The 19,965-nt window shown below is 40.8% G+C and overlaps 2 protein-coding genes across 3 annotated transcripts; both read right to left on the minus strand.

Moving 5' to 3' along the window:
- Positions 1-381: 381 nt before the first annotated feature.
- Positions 382-3,584, minus strand: LOC139960601 (histone H3.3A). 2 transcript variants are annotated; one of them, XM_071959071.1, is made up of 3 exons: positions 3,426-3,584; positions 2,298-2,579; positions 382-1,559 (listed from the first exon to the last, which is right to left on the minus strand). In XM_071959071.1, the coding sequence occupies exons 2-3, from the start codon at positions 2,577-2,579 to the stop codon at positions 1,431-1,433; spliced, it is 411 nt and encodes a 136-aa protein (XP_071815172.1). In that variant the 5' UTR covers positions 3,426-3,584; the 3' UTR covers positions 382-1,430. The 2 variants fall into 2 exon arrangements, with proteins under 2 accessions (XP_071815172.1, XP_071815171.1); XM_071959070.1 differs by having other exon boundaries at positions 2,298-2,586; positions 3,426-3,583.
- Positions 3,585-6,406: 2,822 nt separating this feature from the next.
- On the minus strand, positions 6,407-17,589 carry LOC139960336 (TNF receptor-associated factor 6-B-like). Its single transcript, XM_071958639.1, has 8 exons — positions 17,145-17,589; positions 16,370-16,427; positions 15,348-15,452; positions 14,407-14,565; positions 13,653-13,727; positions 11,803-11,889; positions 11,352-11,524; positions 6,407-7,492 (listed from the first exon to the last, which is right to left on the minus strand). Exons 1-8 carry the CDS (start codon positions 17,369-17,371, stop codon positions 6,970-6,972), a joined length of 1,407 nt encoding a protein of 468 aa, XP_071814740.1. The 5' UTR covers positions 17,372-17,589; the 3' UTR covers positions 6,407-6,969.
- Positions 17,590-19,965: the final 2,376 nt, after the last annotated feature.

The following is a 19,965-nucleotide window of genomic DNA, read 5'->3' on the forward strand; positions in this document are numbered from 1 at the left end:
AACATCTACATGGTTAGTATGGCAAATATCCATCACTCCGTTGTCCACCTTGTGTAAAATTGCCATGGAGTGCATCAGAACTTATAAAATCATTTTGGAAGGACCACCGGGGAGTGGCTAGGGTAGGAAGATTTAGGGTCAAAGTCCAACAGGAACAGCTGACAATTTAATGTACATAACCGTCAAATCAATTATAAACTAGTCCTATCAACAATTATCGCACACCTGCCAAACTATGTAAACTTTGCAGTTACCCTAAAATAATAGCAAGTATCAATAGCTTTTTTGGATGGTCAGTTTGTGTGACAACCTCCATACATGATATGTATTGAGCTAATTACCAGAGTATAACAAGAGAAAAATATAGACACAAAACAGAGGTTACAGTTTGGGCAATCTATTCTCCATATTTAGACAACTTCATTTACCTTGGAGGCAAGGGTATCCCGTCACTGTGTCTTGCCTCTTCGATTAACAGAATTTAAAATAGAGATACAAATTCATGATTGAATAAAAAAAAAAATGTTAAAAAGACAATAAAAACCATGGCAATATGTACAGTATAATTTAGAGAGTCAACTACAAGGCAAAATATTTCTCATTACAGGTGACCATAGAATGAGCATGTGCTTTGTAGCACGGCGGATTTGCCGTACATGATCTAACAACCAGTTGATGTTTGTAGACTGGATGTTCCTAAAGTTAAGCAAACTGGCTACTACAAAACAACCCATCAAAATAGATGCACCATCCGAACCCTACCAGATCACTCTCACTAAGAAAAGCCGACCTAGTTAACTGTATGATGAACAAAGATGTTATATCCGCCAAACCGTTACCTAAGTTGCAAACATGGTGTAGTGAAACTTCAAAATAACACTTGGAACCATCTTGCTGCCAGTACCAAGCTGATAACAATGCAAGTCTCTCAAAAGAGAGTACAATACAGGTGTGGGGGCTTGCTTATTTTCTTACATTACTTTTCCATTACTAGATAGATAAAGAGTCAACACTGAATAATTTAGACAAAAACTAGACAAAAGTACTCCCAGTAAAGCTAATCAACAACCACTAAAACTACAACATTCTGACCACATTTCTTGCAATTCTGACAAAAAAAAACATCTTGAATTGAGAGTGATGTTCCTTGCTGCATTGCTGATGAATGTATAGCTTTATCCATAAACTTCACATACTCTCGAATCTGCAAGACTGCCAGTAAGCTAATAAATGTAACCATTGAATTCCATTCTTGAAAGGATACCTGAGTCTGCCTGTTCAATCAAAGCATTCAATAAGCTTGGAAGTATGGTCCTATGAAAATGTGCAGCATTGCCCCAAGAAATATATTGCTCCTTGTGGGGGCTTTAACTATGTACAGTTCTGAAAAAATGTTTGTAAAAGTAACAAATCTATGGTCTTGTTACTATTTAAGCTCTCTCTCCTCTAATTCTTCTTGCCAACTGAATATCTTTGGGCATGATGGTTACACGCTTGGCATGGATGGCACACAAGTTTGTGTCTTCAAAAAGTCCAACCAGATAGGCTTCACTTGCTTCCTATAGAGTAAAAAAGAAAAAGTATTAAAAATTGGTCACAAAGCCCTTCAAAACAAGGGATGGTTACTATCAAACAGTTTTAAATTAAGTGTCTTGACGGCAAATGTAATTTCAGGATTTAAATAAATAGTATGGTTCACAACTGAATACTATTTACTGATCAAACCAAAAAGAACAAATGGCAATGACTAGCTGGATAATACCACTGACAATGAAGTACTTGAACTATGTCATTACAACCATGAAGGTCCAGGAACTTATACACTTCACATTACATTCAAAATATGTTAAGCAAGACAATTATGTTGAGCAATGTACCTGCAATGCACCAATGGCAGCACTCTGAAACCTAAATAGTACGGTTCACAACTGAATAATATTTACTTATCAAAGCAAAAACAACAAATGGCAATGTGGCTAATACCACTGACAATGAAGTACTGTCATTACAACCATGAAGGTCCAGGAACTTATACACTTCATATTGCATTCAAAATGTTAAGCAAGACTTATGTTGAGCAACGTACCTGCAATGCACCAATGGCAGCACTCTGAAACCTAAATAGTACGGTTCACAACTGAATAATATTTACTTATCAAAGCAAAAACAACAAATGGCAATGTGGCTAATACCACTGACAATGAAGTACTGTCATTACAACCATGAAGGTCCAGGAACTTATATACACTTCATATTGCATTCAAAATGTTACGCAAGACTTATGTTGAGCAACGTACCTGCAATGCACCAATGGCAGCACTCTGAAACCTCAGCTCAGTCTTGAAATCCTGGGCAATTTCCCTCACAAGTCGTTGGAATGGTAACTTGCGGATGAGAAGTTCAGTACTTTTCTGATATCTTCGAATTTCCCTCAAAGCGACTGTTCCTGGCCTGTACCTATGAGGTTTCTTCACACCACCTGTTGATGGAGCACTCTTTCTGGCTGCCTTGGTAGCTAGCTGTTTTCGTGGCGCCTTACCACCAGTTGATTTACGAGCAGTCTGCTTGGTACGAGCCATCTTTAACCTGAAAGAACATTACAAATTAAAACTATGCGATAATATATATAAAAAAAAAACGAAATAAATTGGCCTACACATCCTTCTAATCTTACTTATATCCAGCAATCTTGATAATATTTCAAAATTACACAGGCTGTCAATTAGTGAGCTAGACCTATGTGAACCAGAAAACACTCAAAATAGGGCATGCAACTCCCATCAGAAAATGGGATGACGCTACATTGTATGAACGTATACCATGGCTTTGTTCCTGTTGTCTCTCCCCCCACCACCCTATTTTGGACTGTCTCATCAAATTACCCAGTTGAACTTTTCATCACCTTATCACAGCAACAACTTTCTCACATTAGTTTGAGAAAACACGAGTTCAACTCATTCATCCAGAAAAAAATAAGCGAAGACAAAAAAAATTGCCATTAGCAACAGTTCTGTTATCTGTAGGCTTATCGTTGGTGAATTATACCTGGCTATCAAATTTATATGTGGCTAAGTATGGTTAATGCACCTAGGCCTATACCAGATAGCCTGTCCTATGTTCTGTGTGTTCTAAACGGATTTGGAATGTCAACTGAACGTAGCCTTGGTATGATGTATACATCTAAAGCACCCTTACAGGTTGACCTTATGCCTAGGCTACGGTAGTGTGGGCCTAGCCTACAGCGCAATGTTAGTAGATACAGTGCAGTTCTCAGTAGCCCAACAGTAGTAGGCCTAAGCTAGTCGTGAAGTTAGGGTCCGTACGAGTTACATAAAAACGGAACGGGAGACAATAAATTGATCTTTATTAGTTTCATAAAGCAATGTCAAAAGTCTCACTACATCCAAATTATCGGTTTAACTTACTTTAGCTTAATACACGACCCGGTGCGAATGAAAGATTATCAGTGGGTAATTCCTGTTGTCCCGCGTTTTATGTCAACGACAATGACTAAATATACACTATGTTGCAACGGTCTGCTTGATAATCTTTCTTCGACACGTTTTTCTAACGTGTGTGACTATTGGTGATTACTTTGAGTATCAAGAAGTCCGATTGGCTAATATCTTGTTAACATGATTGGTCGTCAGAGTTGCGCTCTGCCAGAGATTAGGTATATACTTGTCTGTGATTGGTTAACATTATACTTCCAGAATCCTTATCCTCATAACCTACAGTGTGTAAGCTTCATCACGGTAAAATCATGAACTACGGTGGATTGGGTACAACAAGGAAAGATGCCGATAAATAGAGCAGGGAGCTGCTACCCTGAATAGAGTACGTAATTGTGATAGTGCAGGGAGTTAACAACTCCCTGGTTAGTGCCAAAACTTTCTTTCTTTCATGAAAATAATTTTATATTTTCCTGTAAAATTTCGATTTTTCATGTCTTCAAACGAATTCTTCAAATTACCATTGTCCAAGCGAAAAACATTTCATGAGAGTTAAAATATCTGTCCTCAGACATCAGGATCCCCTTATACTAGTCACAGTCGAAATTGTAATTTTTTTATTGTATATTAGATAACCGAATGCATCAAATTAACATAATCAAATTATCAAAGATTTTATGTAGAAGATAAAATGCGTACTCTAAAATAACACCCTTTTGGCAACCTACTATGGTTTAAAAGTTGATAGACACGAGGTCAGGGGCGTAGCGAGCGGGGGGTGTGGGGGTGTCACACCCCCCCCCCCAATAATTTGGTCGCTGTCGGCAAATTTTGGGTCTGTCGGCAAAAGGAGAAAAGGTGAAGAGAGCGGAAGGGGAAGAAAGAAGGAAAGCTGAATAGAGAAAAGGAGAACGGGAGCTTCTTCCCGGACTTAAAATATGCACCAGATTGCATCTAAGGACGTTTCAAAACTAAAAATTTTCCAAAGGGGAGGGGGACACCCCCTACCCTTAGACCCCTCCCCCATTTCAGTCACCACTTCTAGATCCGTCGGCAAATCAAATTTGACTTAAAATATGCACCAGATTGCATCTAAGGACGGTTTCAAACTAAAAAATTTCCAAAGGGGAGGGGGACACCCCCTCCCCTTAGACCCCACCCCCATTTCAGTCACCACTTCCAGATCCGTCGGCAATTCAAATTCTCCACACCCCCCAACAAAAAAACCTTCGCTACGCCCCTGCACGGGGTTGGCACGTAACTATATATAGGGCACTATGCATGGGCAACATTATGATGGATCGGACACTGTAAAGGGTATTGGCAAGAAACAAGGGGAGAATTCCACTAGACCGAAGGTCCGCGAGACCGAATTTCCGCGAACCGATGGTCCGCGAGACCGATGGTCCGCGAGACCGATGGTATATGGATATAGTCCATCGATAGCCGGCCCGGCCAGACTGAAGGTCGGAGCCAAGTGACCGGAGCCTGAAATGACACGTCACACCATTTTATGATTCCGTGCACATACTAGAACAACAACAAGAAAGCAAAAAAGAAAGAAACAACTGTTTGAACAAACATTTTTCGAAAAATTGTATGTATTTTCTCACTCAAATGAAAAGTTTAAAAATGCGTCTTTATGATAAAACTAAAGAGAAGCAGGTAATTAGAAGACCGAAAACTTAACAACCATAAGCTACGAAGGCGGGGGCGGAGGGGGGCGAGACTTTTTGAGAGCGGGGACTTTCTCCCGCTGCAAACCCTCTGGTTACGCCACAATTAAGTGGAGGCCTATTATCAATGCAAGCCGCCCAGCCCCCTTGCGTAAGTCACTGTTATCCACTATGATAAGAAATGGCTGTAAATTATTTTAATTACGCGCTTTATCGACGTAATATTACCGGTAGTAATATTTGTCTTACCACTATTATAGGCCTAGTAATAGTTTCGTTCTCGATGACATTCGGTGTCCCTGACCATATTTAATTTTGGTCTCGCGGACCTGCGGTCTCGTGGCCTGTAACCGAAACAAGGGGTGTGGCCGAAACCAAGGAAAATGATCAGCTTCCCTCTGAAACAATGTTGTAACGACATTAGCTCATTTGGCAGCATATAATAATAATAATAATAATAACTGTTTTTTGTATAGCGCAGGTATCCAGAGCACAAGGCAATGTTCAAATGCGCTCCCATATAAAGGGTCTAACTGTAATATTTCTCAAAAAGGATAGTTTTTAACTGTTTTTGAGATCCGTCTTACTGGATGGAGAAAAAGGTGCCTCTTGTTTGGCTATGAGATTGTTCCACAGTCGTGGGCCATCACGGAGAAAGCTCGCCCGCCAAAGTTAGTTGAATGAAATGATGGCTCCGCAAGCAAATATTTATTTTGGGACCTCATCGATCTTGGTGGAATGTAACGATGGACTAATTCTGCTAAGTACAATGGAGTTTTCCCGTTGGTCATGGTGGCGCTACGCTTAGATAGTTTACATTGCCGTATCTACGGCTCTGATAGTTTGCTTACAGTTTCGCCCCTCCCTTGGCAAATTCCTGGCTACGCGCCTGGTTCCATGAAGAAAAAGACTAGCCCGACGCATGACGTCATACACATGTTGTCCACCAATATCGATCGCACTCACAATACAAATAACCCGAGGCAGCAACTTCAGCAAAGGCTTACAAATGGAACTGTAATAGTGCATACTATCTTGTGGGACCCTGATTTTCTGTGTAGGATTAGGAGGAACAGCCGTATCAAGACCGTCAATCCACGAAGCTGCAACCGAACAACACAAATTGCAGTTTTAAACTGTTTTGTCGTAGCTGTATATAGCGCCGCCATTCATCTTTCATATCGTTGTGATGAAAGATTGATGCAGTGCATATAGCTGTAATACTGGTTCATTGCAGGGATAATATACCATAAATATGCAAAATCAATAAGAAAAACAAGTTTTTCATTTATATTTCTTTATTTTGTAATAAAACGTGTAAATAAAAATTCATGAACAACAAAATATAGACTATATATAAACAAAATGTATAAAACAAAGTTTCATTATTTATGTTAAAATATTATGGCATCTAGAAATGTTTTTAGAAAGCATATATAAATATTCCTTTTATTATGAATTATGCTTGTACATTATTGGGCATATTGCCAGTTTTGAAAGACTTCTAATAATTTTAATTATATATTATTCCTTGCTTAATCAATTATATGCTGTCTGATGATGCTGGCTGGCGGGCTGCCAGAGCTTTGTAATCTTCGCAATGAAGGAATGAAAAGTGCACGGTACTAGTTTTTCCATGTAAAACGCCCACAGGCTTAATCATTTCACACCAATGTAATTCGTGAAGAAAACCAAATCCGAGGCTAATTTCTTTCAGATCTTATGAAACACGGGCTGTCATCAAATGTTACATACCATCAAAGAAATCCCAATTACATCGAGGACATTATATTTGTCATGATAACAATATGCACGTCGTCAGCTTCTCGTACTTGTGTATTTTACGCGCTTGCGCAGAAGGTAGCCATATCTGCTCTGATAAACAGCTCTCTGTTGAGACAATATGGAGCCCTGATTAATGTATCAGTCTTCATAAATCGGAGACGCCCTCTCTTTTGGGTTTGGCAATTGTCAGTTTCCGCCCGTGTCAAATTTTGACACTCGATGGTCGTCGTTAGGTGCTGATCAGAACTCACAGCACGTGAATGTGATTGGTTGAACACAGTCACGTGACATACGCCACCGAAGGGAAAGAATAGCTGGTCATCGTACTCTCCTCGGCACATCATCACAAATAAGGAGGCGTGGGTTTCGGATCTAGCGACGTGACCTCTCAACTCGAGGCAAAGCCTGAACTTGTAGCCGGGCTGGCTGGTATAGAATGGTGGGCTAAGTAAGGGGTTGGTGTAGTTCTGGGACGGTAATTCGACTTTCCAGTACAGTACACCTGAATGGCCGATTTGTTGGACTTCTCGTAATAGAGCTGCTTGATGGCCGATTTGTTTGTTTTGTTCGGTTATCTGGCTGTAAAGTTAAAAGAAAATGGAGACGATGACAAATATGCGTATAGGTGTATAGTTACATAAACATGTACTTCAGTCGCGTAGGCTACGTGGGAGTGGGGGGAGGGGTGACCATTATAGACTATATGCAAATTTGGAGACAATACTGATGATCTGTAAGAAAAGTCTCCGGGCAAGAAACCAAAGAGCATCTAAAGTCGTGTACGGCAGACAAAAATTCTACCAATTTTGAACTTCGAAGGAAAAATTAAATACTTTATTATCTTATAGTATACACTGAGCAGGCGCGTATCCAGGGGGGGGGGGTGGGCGTTGAGGGCGCGCGCCCCCCGGGTAAGAAAAGGAGGAGAGAAAAAAAGAGCAGAAAAAGGGAAAAAAGAGGGGAAAAAGAGGAGGAGGAGAGGAAGGAAGGGGAAAAAAAAGAAGAAAGAGAAAAAGTAGAAAAGGAGGGAGTGAAAGAAAAACGCCAAGACACCGGGAAGAGAAAGAGGAAGAGTGACATCATTACAGCGCTGATCCATATTATATACACAGGGTAGCCAGTGACGGATCAAGGATTTCGGAAGGGGCGCGTGCCTTACCCAACCCCTTGCACCGACAACTCCATTTGACGTTTCCATTTTCCTCTCTCACTCATGATCTATATATATATATATATATGGTCTACCATAACGCGTGTGTGTGTGTGTATACGCCTTATACTATATATGGTCTACCATAACGCTTGTGTGTGTATATACGCCTTAAACAATTGTAGAATTGTGCTACGAAACCAACTGTGGCTGGTTTCGAACTCGACCGTGTCGTCGGGGAACATGACGCATTTCGGGAAGGGGGAGACCGCCCCCCTTTCAGCATATTTTTTTTATGATATTGCTAGTAATTTCAAAATTGAAAGTGCTTAGATGCAACTTACAAGGCCTGGGAAGTGTCATTTCCAGTGATCTGGGAGGGATTTTCGGCCAAACTTTTCTTGTACGCTTCGCGCCAACTTATGGTTGCGCTACGCTTAGATAATTTGCCTACAGGCTTCGCCCCTCCCTTGGCAAATTCCTCGCTACGCGCCTGTTCGAATTTGTAAAGCAAACAGCAGATATCACATCATATCAGTGAGCATGAAAATGGCGTTCCAGGATTGAACAGCCTCAAAACTGTCCGACTTGCCCGAAAAATATAACAAAGAATTTTCGCGCGCTACGCGCGCGATAATCACAATGTAATGTCAATATCACATAAGCAAGTATCGGTTATTAGGCCTACATCGCATGCCATCGTATACCGTACGGTCCGTCAAAGTTGCGCAGTGTACCGCGGGATGCTAATGTAAACAACGAAATGTCTTACGTAGATGGAGAAAAAGCATGGAGGTCCAATTATGTCAAAACTATCTTTTATTAGTCATGGCGAATTAGGAACTGCAGCCCCCCCCCCCCCGCCTCCTACGCCTATGTGTGTAGTGTTCGGTTGAAAGAAATATCTGCTATTTTTTCATTTCCTTCAACCAAGTTTTATAATAGCCGTTATAAGAGGTTTCAATATTTGTACACCAATAAATTAACTGTCTGAATTTTCGAAAATTTCTGACCATCATTCTTCATCACACTTCCCTATTCTCGTGCAATTTTGACCGGTCTGTTAGGGGTTCAAGGAGGTTTTTCTATATTGGTTGTCCATATGATGAAATTTTGTGCGACATTATGGGTATGTTTTGAAGTGAGTTTATTCACGAGATATGTGAATTTTAAATTCTGAACAAATAATGGGCTTAAAACCTTGAAAAGTGGGGCTGACGGATATTGTGGGCCGCGACGTAGAATCAACTACAAAAGCATCCACAGGTCATGCGATGAGGTCGAACATGATTTGTGACTGGTGACAATCTTCAAAAAGGTTATGGATGGGGAAAATATACTAATGGGAAATACTTGGTTCTCAGGCAAAAGTGTTCATCTGGTTGATCATTTCAAGGCCGAGAAGTACCATTTCCGGTGATCTGGGTGGTATCAAAACCAGAAATTTTCTTCACGCTGCGCGCCAACCGATGGTGGCGCTCCGCTTAGATAGAAATTCGCGCCCCCGGGTTAGAGAATCCTGCTGAGCCATACACAGGTTTTGTGACATACGGAAGTATTCAAATGTAGGTTCAAGTCAAAACAACAGATTATAGACATAACACTGGATTTGGTTGGAGATTCCTAACTATTATCAATATGGATCTTCCACAGAACACCTGCAAACTCGGATACTTTTGCCGCTTATACGAGGTAAACAAGGTTGACCGATCAGATGCAGTAAACGCCCGAAGCCAAAGTTTAATACCATTTGTATTGATTTATAAGGAAGTTGACTGGTTGATACCGATGCTAAATAACCAGAGGGAGAAAAAAAAACTTGTACTTTACAATATTTGTCGAGAATTTGTTTACCCAACAATATATGCGTGTACTATATATGGATAAACCTATACACACTGGCTTCACACTGCTATCAAGTGACAGGGAAACAGAAGTCTAACTTCTGTAAATATGTTTTCAATTTTTTGTCGCTAATATGATGTCAACTGTTTTCCAGTGTGCAGGGTATTTGCATTATATATTCTTTGCAAGTGAGCTTATAACGCGTATTATTAAGCGCTCATTATAAATGCTTGCTCATACACGAAAAAAAGAAGTACTACTTTATAATATTACATAAGGGCTATTTCACTATTAAGGATAAGACTATTTTTCCCTCAACTTTGAGAAATGTGACATGCATGCTAATATATCACGGAAAATGCGATAATCTAACCAAAGCTGCTACAGTGACAGGGCACCGGCGGCAGTTATTAGCATATTTTTTTCCGCAATGTTATTCTACTACCCATTGCGATTACAAATAATTTTCCAATGTATAGGCCGTTTATGATGCATTCTTCGTGGGCGAGCTTATAACGCGTATTGTATATTTAAAATGCTTGGCCATACGATGAGAATTTTTGCAGTTAACTCTCAACAAATTCCCGACACAGACGCAGTCATGACGTGTTTAAGCCAGACATGCGTTTTACTAACACATGCTGGCAGTGGCGTAGGAAGGTACTTTTGAGTGGGGGGGGGGCTGAAGACGGATGGCCGGCCTGGGGGAGGGGTCTAAGGGGGTGTCCCCCTCCCCCCTTTTGGAATTTTTTTGCATTTCCAGGTGGCCTCAGATGCAATTTGGTGCAATATAGCACACTTCAAACACCCAATCCATTTTGTAAATAATTTTGCATTTTCACCTGGCCTTATAGATGCAATTTGGTGCTCCAAATGAGATTTTTTTCTCATTTGGAAATGAAAAAGGGGTTTTCTGACTCGCGGAGCGGGGGGCGGAATGATACTTCCGCCCCCAATATTTTTCACTGGGGGGTTGGCGCCCCCCAGCCCCAGGTTCCTACGCCCTTGCATGCTGGTATATAGCCTAAACAGAACCCACAGCCTGAAGGGGAGAGGGAGGGCGGGGGAGTGACCTTTGAATAACTCATGCAATACGCCATATGGCTACATTAGACGTTAATTCGGAAGGAAAGTACACGAAATTGTAAATTATTAATTCCAATGTCTGAGAAACTATGTCGTCCTATAAATGTTCTTTTTTTTCGAAGTGGGAATGATCTACGCGTATTCACTGCCTATAGATAAGCTACAAAGCCCCAAGTATGTTGCAAAAGTAAAAAAAAAACGGTAATTCTGTGATCAAACTTGAATAACCCCGTAAATATATACTATACCCTATATGCTTGCTATGTAGGCCATGGTGCTGATCAGCCCTGCTCATATTAAACTTAGTGTATGACGTAATTGGTCGGTATAAAATGATGAATATTCAAAGCAACATACCGGGCTAGATCAGCTTGTTCACAGATGAGCTGGTTGCATATTTCATGTGTCTCTCGCATAGTATCCATGTGGGATTGGACCTGGCTCTTCAAGCCGCGTGTGTAAGATACCATCAATTGAAAATGATGTTGTGTGGCATCTTGGACATGCGCAGAAAGGAGGTCTCTCTTAACCTGCAGGAAGAATCAAATGCACTTGAGATTGTATATGATAACTACCCACTCCACAAATATATGCAGTTCATAACCTGCAAGAGTGTATGTATGCAAATTTCACCAGAATGTTTAAATTATGCTCCTCTTAAACATGGCAAAAAGAAAATTTGACCTGGACTATTCTTTTTAAGTTTCATGTGCATTTGATTGATTGGTTAAGGAAATTCTCGGTAGCGTCATGCCATAAGACGTGCGACACGCACATGGCGCGTGTTCCCTCATGGCTGAGAACGCACCTGTTCATTGCAACCCATTTCTTGAAAAGAACACGGTACGACCACATCTGGGCAGTCACCCTCATCGCAGTCGAGATGCGCCTTTAACTGTAGAGGAAAAAAGAAGAGGTTTTGTTTAGTCAGGAAATCGCATTAATACTATCTATTCAAAACTATCATTTACCGTATACTTCTACGAGAAAAACTTCGTTGTTTACTCTGTCTCAGCTTCCTGTTCATTGCTTGGTGCGAGATGAAACGTTGGAAATATTACCAAGGCTCCCGAAGCATGCATTTCCTGTGCTGCATATGATTTTGCTGTCAATAAAATGTTGACATCCTCACATTATGAACCATGCAGTAATACAAACGCAACAAACTTGATCTCTTTATGGACTTTTAGTATTATTGCTCAAGTTCAGTTTGATTGGCGAACCACCTGCCAGTTACGTATTTGCATGTCTGCAAATAATGTGTTAAAGTCTCAATACGTGTTTGCTGATGAATTTCGTGAAAACAACTTCCGAAGCAGATTCAATGTTTCTCATTCTAAATGCAATATGACCAGGTGGGTTTAATGGAGAAAAGCTGTCGCAATCGAAAGAAAGAATTTTATTTTCTGTTGCCCTTTATGGCGCGAACGATTTATAGTAAAATCACTGCGACCGCCCATATCAGCATGTTCATTACCCAAATGTAACCTATATATACTCCTATCGTCCACCCAATTTCACGAAGGAAACGTCTGAAAACACCTTTTATTCCGTGCAATAAAAGGAAATGACACAATTTCGCAATCTACATCGGTAGACCGAAAGAAAGGTACAATTCAAATATGGACCCAACACAGGATAGCAAACTGCAGGCCTAACGGTCGTAAACAAAACAGATTTGATTGGCGCATGATCTGTTGGGCGGGGCTTGCAAAAGTTTGTAGAATCTACGTACTCACTAAAAATTCTGGCGAACTTTATTCCGCTCAAAATGTTTAACGACAGATAACTCAATATAAGTAATGATTATTAACATGAAAATTGCATAGAACGGTGTTATTTTCACTGAGCTTTTAGGGTAATAAGCTGGAAAGGTCGAAGTTAAAATTGGGCAAACACACATTGAGACTTTTAACTATAGGCTATACCTGTCTACAGTATAGGAATTGATCACGGAGCTGTAAACTTTAGCTGAAAGCAGCATCTGAATGCCTTAGTGCACCCTATGCATGCATGCAATCACGCACGTTTCATGATATAGTTACAACGTGACAAAGTCTATAGACTCATTCCGAATCATCTGGGAACTGCTTGAGGATTCGAATCATAAACTTAATCTGCCACTTGAAAATTTCACATTCCTGGAAACAGGACGGGGAATTCGATTTCTTTACCATTTGGCAAGGTTGTTACCATGTTCAAATGTTTATCCTAGCAATGAACTTGTACATTAAGTATATTATGACATGCACTTGATCTAACATGTTTTTTTTTTATATGGTTTGGGTAAACTATCAAAAAGACAGGCATCATGATTTTGTTAGCACAGACAAATACTAGTGAGTAGTAGTAAGTGACACGTATTAGGGAATTTGGCAGTATGATACGCATGCGTATAGTAAATGTCAGTATTTACACACTATAGGTACGATTCAGTCTTCATGATGTTGCAAAAGTTAATGTAAGTCTCGATACATCTTCGAGGTGTATAGCGATGTAAACATAGAATGTAACTGCGCATGACGGTAGAGTTGACAAGTATATAACATGGATATTAGTTTCATGTATATAAGGAATCTGGGTGCAGGGGTTGTGCTGCCGAGAAAGGCAACTGGGATGGGGAGTGTTGGATAGGGCAAAGAAATCAAACAAACTTACCTGTTCCCTCAACAAATCGGTTTTTCCACACAACGAACAGCTGACAGGATGACGAGGACATACTTGAAAATGTGGCTAAAGAGAAACATACGAATTTTAGCTCAATTAAATTTTTCACGACACAAATTCATTACTTTTAATTGTCAATCATCCCACGTTTGACAAACGAAACTTAGGCTGTTAACAGACTGGTTATTGCTACTAGGCCTATATAAAACGGGTAAGCATTGCACAAATGCGTGTGGTATTTTCAATTACTTATACATAACACTTTTTTGATATAATGAAAATTGAAAGCTGCATATGAATTTAAACCTTACATATATAAATAATTAATGTAAAGATTGTAATACTGAAACAAACATTTCTATGTTATATAAGTCGCGATCCTTCAACTGCTCCACCCCGTTGTCATTTGTTTTGCGCATTAAATGAAAATAAAATGCATGGTAAACTTCACTGAAAATACGTTGAAATACAGTTTGTCACCAGCAGTGCCCTTTCGCAACTTTTTGCCAAGGGACTTCATTATGCCCAGGGTGACCTCGGTGATTGAATCCAGCACGAATGCGGTCGAGGCTCCACTATTCAATAAAACCAACATATAGGCCTACAAGTTCTAGCGAGGACGCTTAAAAAAAGCAATTGATTCGACAAATTGGCATATGTGCATTTGCTTTGTCGCTAATGGACACGGGGGGGGGGGGGTGGGCTGAATGGAAGATTGTGAAAGTGAAGAAAATTAGAACTTTACCGTCAAATCACGATGAACGATGTTTTCTTTGCAATAAGAACAAGTAATAATTCGCAGCGGACATTCTTTGCCATGTTGCTCAGCATGCTGTTGGATAAACTCCTCTCCACAGCCGTTTTGACATGCGACCAGAGCAAACTCGCATTGATCACCGTGTTCCTGTCGGTAAACAATGGTAAATGTTTAAATATTATTTGCACGATAAATATGCAGTGGCGTAGGAAGGTACTTTTGAGTGAAGGGGGGGGGCTGAAGACTGATGGCCGGCCTGGGGGAGGGGTCTAAGGGGAGGGGGTGTCCCACTCCCCTTTGAAAAGTTTTGGCATTTCCAGGTGGCCTCAGATGCAATTTGGTGCAATATAGCACACTTCAACACCCACTCCATTTTGTAAATAATTTTGTATTTTCACCTGGCCTTAGATGCAATTTGGTGCTCCAAATGAGATTTTTTTCTCATTTGGAAATGAAAAAGGAGTTTTCTGACTTGCGAAGCGGGGGGGGGGGGGGAGGCGGAATGATACTTCCGCCCCCATATTTTTCACTGGGGGGGCTGGCGCCCCCAGCCCCCGGTTCCTACGCCCTTGTAAATATGTCATTGGCTCACTGAGGCTCGTGACTATAGTCACCAACCGTTAACAAACTCACGTGATTCTAAAATGTTGAGAAAAACAAAATTTGTATACGTTATCATGTTTACGGTGTAGTTCGTCACATTGTCTGCCCCTGCATGCACCTGCAGGGGAATTATCTAAAGGTTTACGGACATCTAGAAACAACATTGTCCTAATCTCTCTAATTGTAAAACGTTTTTGCAGAGGTGATAGCAAACGCCGAGGTGGGGAGAATGTTACGGGGTGAGCCTGTGTGAAAGCCATGGACTATGCAATTTAGTTTAATATTTGTACCCCTCAACATCAAGGAGTACGCTTTCATTTACTTACCTCAAGATATCGTAACTCGGCGGTCCATGAACAACCTCTTTCTTTATTTACGCATAACACTTTCTGAGATAAAACCTCTCGCTTCACAGCCAGGTCCTCAAATAGCTGTTATGAGATAAAAAATAAATAAATAAACAGAAAATGTGGCCCCAATTTTGATGGAATTTTAATTAACCAATGTATATTATCAACAGTTACAATGCACTGGCGCGTGCACACTGTATTGTCCACACTGCACATAACTAAAGAAAAGCAAAAATAGTTTAGCCATTATGTCAATTGACTGTTGGTAGTTATTAATGTTTAAATGAAAATAGAGACAAATTTGACGTGACCAAGTTCGTTATTCATACCGAGAAATACATTTTCAAGTGATATATTGTGCTTATATTGATCGATCCTTGAAACGGCCTGCATTTCATCCCCATCGTGTAAAAGTAACACATGTTAACTTGTTGAAAGTTATACGCATGCGCAGTGCATTATTAAATCTCTGTATTAACGTGAATATTGTAACATCGTCGTTCTTGTGTGACTGACACTGTTTGGTTACAAAAGCATACGATAACTTTCTGAAGTCTGTGGGGGTTCTAAAATGACGTTATCAATCACATACATGTCACACAGTAGTTAAGCTAGTGGATCACCTTTTGAAAATATATAGGTCAATATGCAGTGAGGGTTCTTGGTGTATTTTTAGTTCCAGTCATGATTGTGAAAATTTCCCTATCAATAAGCAGCAAAATGTTTTATTAGTTCGCTAAATACCCGTCGAGTTTAAAGCGGCCTTCTTATATTCGAATCCGATGGTGTTTTTGAATGATTAGAAATGGAAGTTGAACTTGTCGATTCTATGCAGTGCAGTATTGTTGTAGTTAAGACTATCAAAACCAGGCTTACCCTGTGCTGCAGGGGGTTGTAAACATGAAGAAAGAAATAAGACCAAAAAATAGACTGAAATGAAGAAATGAGTATTGCGCATGCGTATCAAACAAACCAACGATATACCAACGGACCCTTACCTCAGTTTTAAGATCGAAAATAATCTTGTCAATTGGACATTTCGTTACTGCCTGTGACCTGTAACGAGAATAGAAGATTTAACATTTTACATGCATATGTGAAATAGTTATTATAGCCTACACAATTATTGATCAATTATTCATGATGCGATATTCTGGCAGTTTAAAGTCGCATTACCATAGTAATGAAAGGGCGGAAGGTTCACATCGAGGCACACAAATGAAATACTTTACAATAAGTATGAAATTGTTTTTTCAGCTCGTTCTTTGTATCCCGTAAGTCCAATCAATTCTGCCAAGGTATAGGCCTATAACTCTCCGTCGGAGTAAATTGTGGCTATCTGTCATTGTATATACTACATTTTCAGAGGTGCAATATTTGGTGCTATGCACTTCATGTCACACAACTCTGTAATACTTCACGGATGCATGGTTGACACGTGCGTTGGAAACTCTAGGTACTAGGTAAATTGCAAGTTGGGTACGGCGAAACTCCACAATTCCAAGCTGGTACGTTCTCACAAGGCAGTGCATAAACATGTCGTTACCTCGCTCAACAGTTAACATAAAATTCTGGCTTTTTAGAAAGAAATCCAATATACGGTCTATTTTAACCAAATGTGTGAATTAGACGATAAAAGTGCAAGTTGCTTATGATATAAAAACAATTAACATTGTGGTTTCCGGGTTACTTCCACCAGTCTTTTTTAAGCATTTTTATTAAATCACCGAATAATATTACCCCAAAATGCTAGTATAAAATAAGACTACTCACCCGCAAGCTTTTTTGATACATGCACGACAGAACCTGTGCCCACACTTGGTCTGAACTGGCTCTCTCAGTCCCGCGAGGCAAACGGGGCAAGTATACTTTTTGTCTAGACTTGGCTCAAAATTGGCTTCAAATCCATATTTTTCTTCTACGCTAGCCAACTTTGATGAACGGGAACTTCTGGCTGTTCGCACAGAGCTGGTAGAGCTATTTCTCGACTGGGATGGCATCGTGAAATTATTTCAGGAATATGGTAAGAATTAAATGATTGACAAAAGACACGTCGTTATACTGCTCGTTGGAAGAGGAAACTTAATGTCCCAGTGTATAGTCAGCTTTATCGAGGCAAATTGATTGATATTGTGCATTCAAAGCGACCACAAACGATTATTCGGGAGTGTCCGATACAAACAGTTGCTCAAACCAAACTAAATCATTCAGCATGAATCCCAGAACCAGCACACTGTATCAGGCTTTATTCGTTGAGAACTTTACTGGCTGCAGCTGAGAATGTTTACAGGCATGCTAACATGCTTTGTGTCGTTGCGAAACAAATTCCTCAGTCTATGGAAGCATGAACTTAATTTACATGGTTTCAAAGTGTCTTTAGTTTGATAAAGCATTTCTGAGGTTCGTTATCGGTTAACCAGAGTTCCAGCCGAAAGTAACACAATTGTGGTGCAAGTGTTTTCCAGTAAGGCCTATACCAAAAAATAACCTGCTTTTGCTTTGATGCACATTGATTCCAACCGTGGCATGTTGTTCAGTCCGACTCGTGGCCAACGCGTCTGTAAAAAAACAATAATATTGGAATGTTTTGTACCACGTTTCACTCAATACTGTTCTTCTAAGAGGACCCCTCGGACCCCTCCCCCCCCCCATTGCAACCAATTGCGAAGCCGACACACAGTTCCTTCTCATATACATACATATACAGGTGCGTATCCAGGGGGGGGCGTTGGGGGCGCGCGCCCCCCGGGTAAGAAAAAGAGGAGAGAAAAAAAAAGAGAAGAAAAAAGAGGGGAAAAAGAGGAGGAGGAGAGGAAGGAAGGAAGGGAAAAGAAAAAGAAGAAAGAGAGAAGAAGGAGAAAAGGAGGGAGTAAAAGAAAAACGCGAAGACACCGGGAAGAGAAAGAGGAACAGTGACATCATTACAGCGCTGAAGGGTAGCCAGTGACGGATCAATGATTTCGTAAAAGTGTGCCTCACCCTACCCCTTACACCGACAAATCCATTTTTTTGACGTTCCCATTTTCCTCTCTCACTAATGATCTATATATATACTATATATGGTCTATCATAACGCGTGTATAGAATTGTGCTATGAAACCAACTGTGGCTGGTCTCGAACTCGACCGTGTCGTCGGGGAACATGACGCATTTTGGGATGGGGGCGACCGCCCCCCCCCCCCATTCAGCATTTTTTTTAAATGATATCGCTAAGTAATTTCAAAATAGAAAGTGCTTAGATGCAACTTACAAGGCCTGGGAAGTGTCATTTCCAGCGATCTGGGAGACATTTTCGGCCAAAATTTGCTTGTACGCTTCGCGCTAACAAATGGTCCTGGGTAGTGCCATTTCCAGCGATCTGGGAGGCATTTTCGGCCAAAATTTTCTTGTACGCTTCGCGCCAAACTATGGTGGCGCTACGCTTAGATAATTTGCCTACAGGCTTCGCCCCTCCCTTGGCAAATTCCTCGCTACGCGCCTGTTCGAATTTGTAACGCAAACAGCAGATATCACATCATATCAGTGAGCATGAAAATGGCGTTCCAGGATGAAAATCCTCAAAACTGTCCGACATGCCTGCAAAAATAACCAAAATTTTTCGCGCGCTTAGCGCGCGTTCAACGTGTCAATGTCAATATCATATAAGCAAGCATCGGTTATTATATCGCATGCCATCATGTACCGTACGGTCCGCTAAAATTGCGCAGTATACCGCGGGATGCTAATGTAAACAACGACATGTCTCATGTAGATGTATAAAAAGCATGGAGGTCCAATTATGTCAAAAGTTTCTTTTACATTAGTAATGGCGAATTAGGGGCTGCACCCCGCCGCGCAGTGGCGGAGCGTCCATACGGTCAGGGGGGCGGGGAATGCCCCCCCCCCCTGACGGACTCAAATGGACTGCTGGCGCCTTTTTCAGCTCTTTACCACTTTTTACTTATTCTAGATTATTGACTTTTTTTATTGCGCTCTCATCTACTTATTGACATTTGTCACATTTTGTTGGTGTAATTTGGCGATGACACCCTATTCTTCGTTTATCTGCAAATTAGCCAGGCCCTGAAAGGGTCATTTCCGGCGATCTAGGGAGTATCTTTACTCAAAATTTGTCTGTGCGCTACGCGCCAACCAGTGGTGGCGCTCCGCTTAGATAGTGTCGAAAGCGCCCCTACAGACCATTCTCGCCCTCCTGACCAATACCCCTAGCTCCGCCACTGCCGCCGCGCCTCCTACGCCTATGTGTGTAGTGTTCGGTTTCGGAAATATCTGCTATTTTTTCATTTCCTTCAACCAAGTTTTATAATAGCCGTTATAAGAGGTTTAGTATTTGTACACCAATAAATTAACTGTGTCTGAATTTTCGAAAATTTCTGACCAACATTCTGCATCACACTTCCCTCTACTCGTGCAATTTTGACCGGTCTGTTAGGGGTTGAAGGCAGGGACGTAGCCAGGGGGGAGCAGGGGGAGCGACCGCCCCCCTTTCAGTGTCGATTTTTTTTTTTAAACTGTTGTTTTTTTAGCATGGTATTTTGTCAGTGCTCTTTTGATCTTGAATACTCGTCAGCTCCGTTAACTCGATTATAATCGT

The sequence above is a fragment of the Apostichopus japonicus genome, chromosome 19, assembly GCF_037975245.1.
Source record: "Apostichopus japonicus isolate 1M-3 chromosome 19, ASM3797524v1, whole genome shotgun sequence".
Taxonomy (NCBI): Eukaryota; Metazoa; Echinodermata; class Holothuroidea; order Aspidochirotida; family Stichopodidae; genus Apostichopus; species Apostichopus japonicus.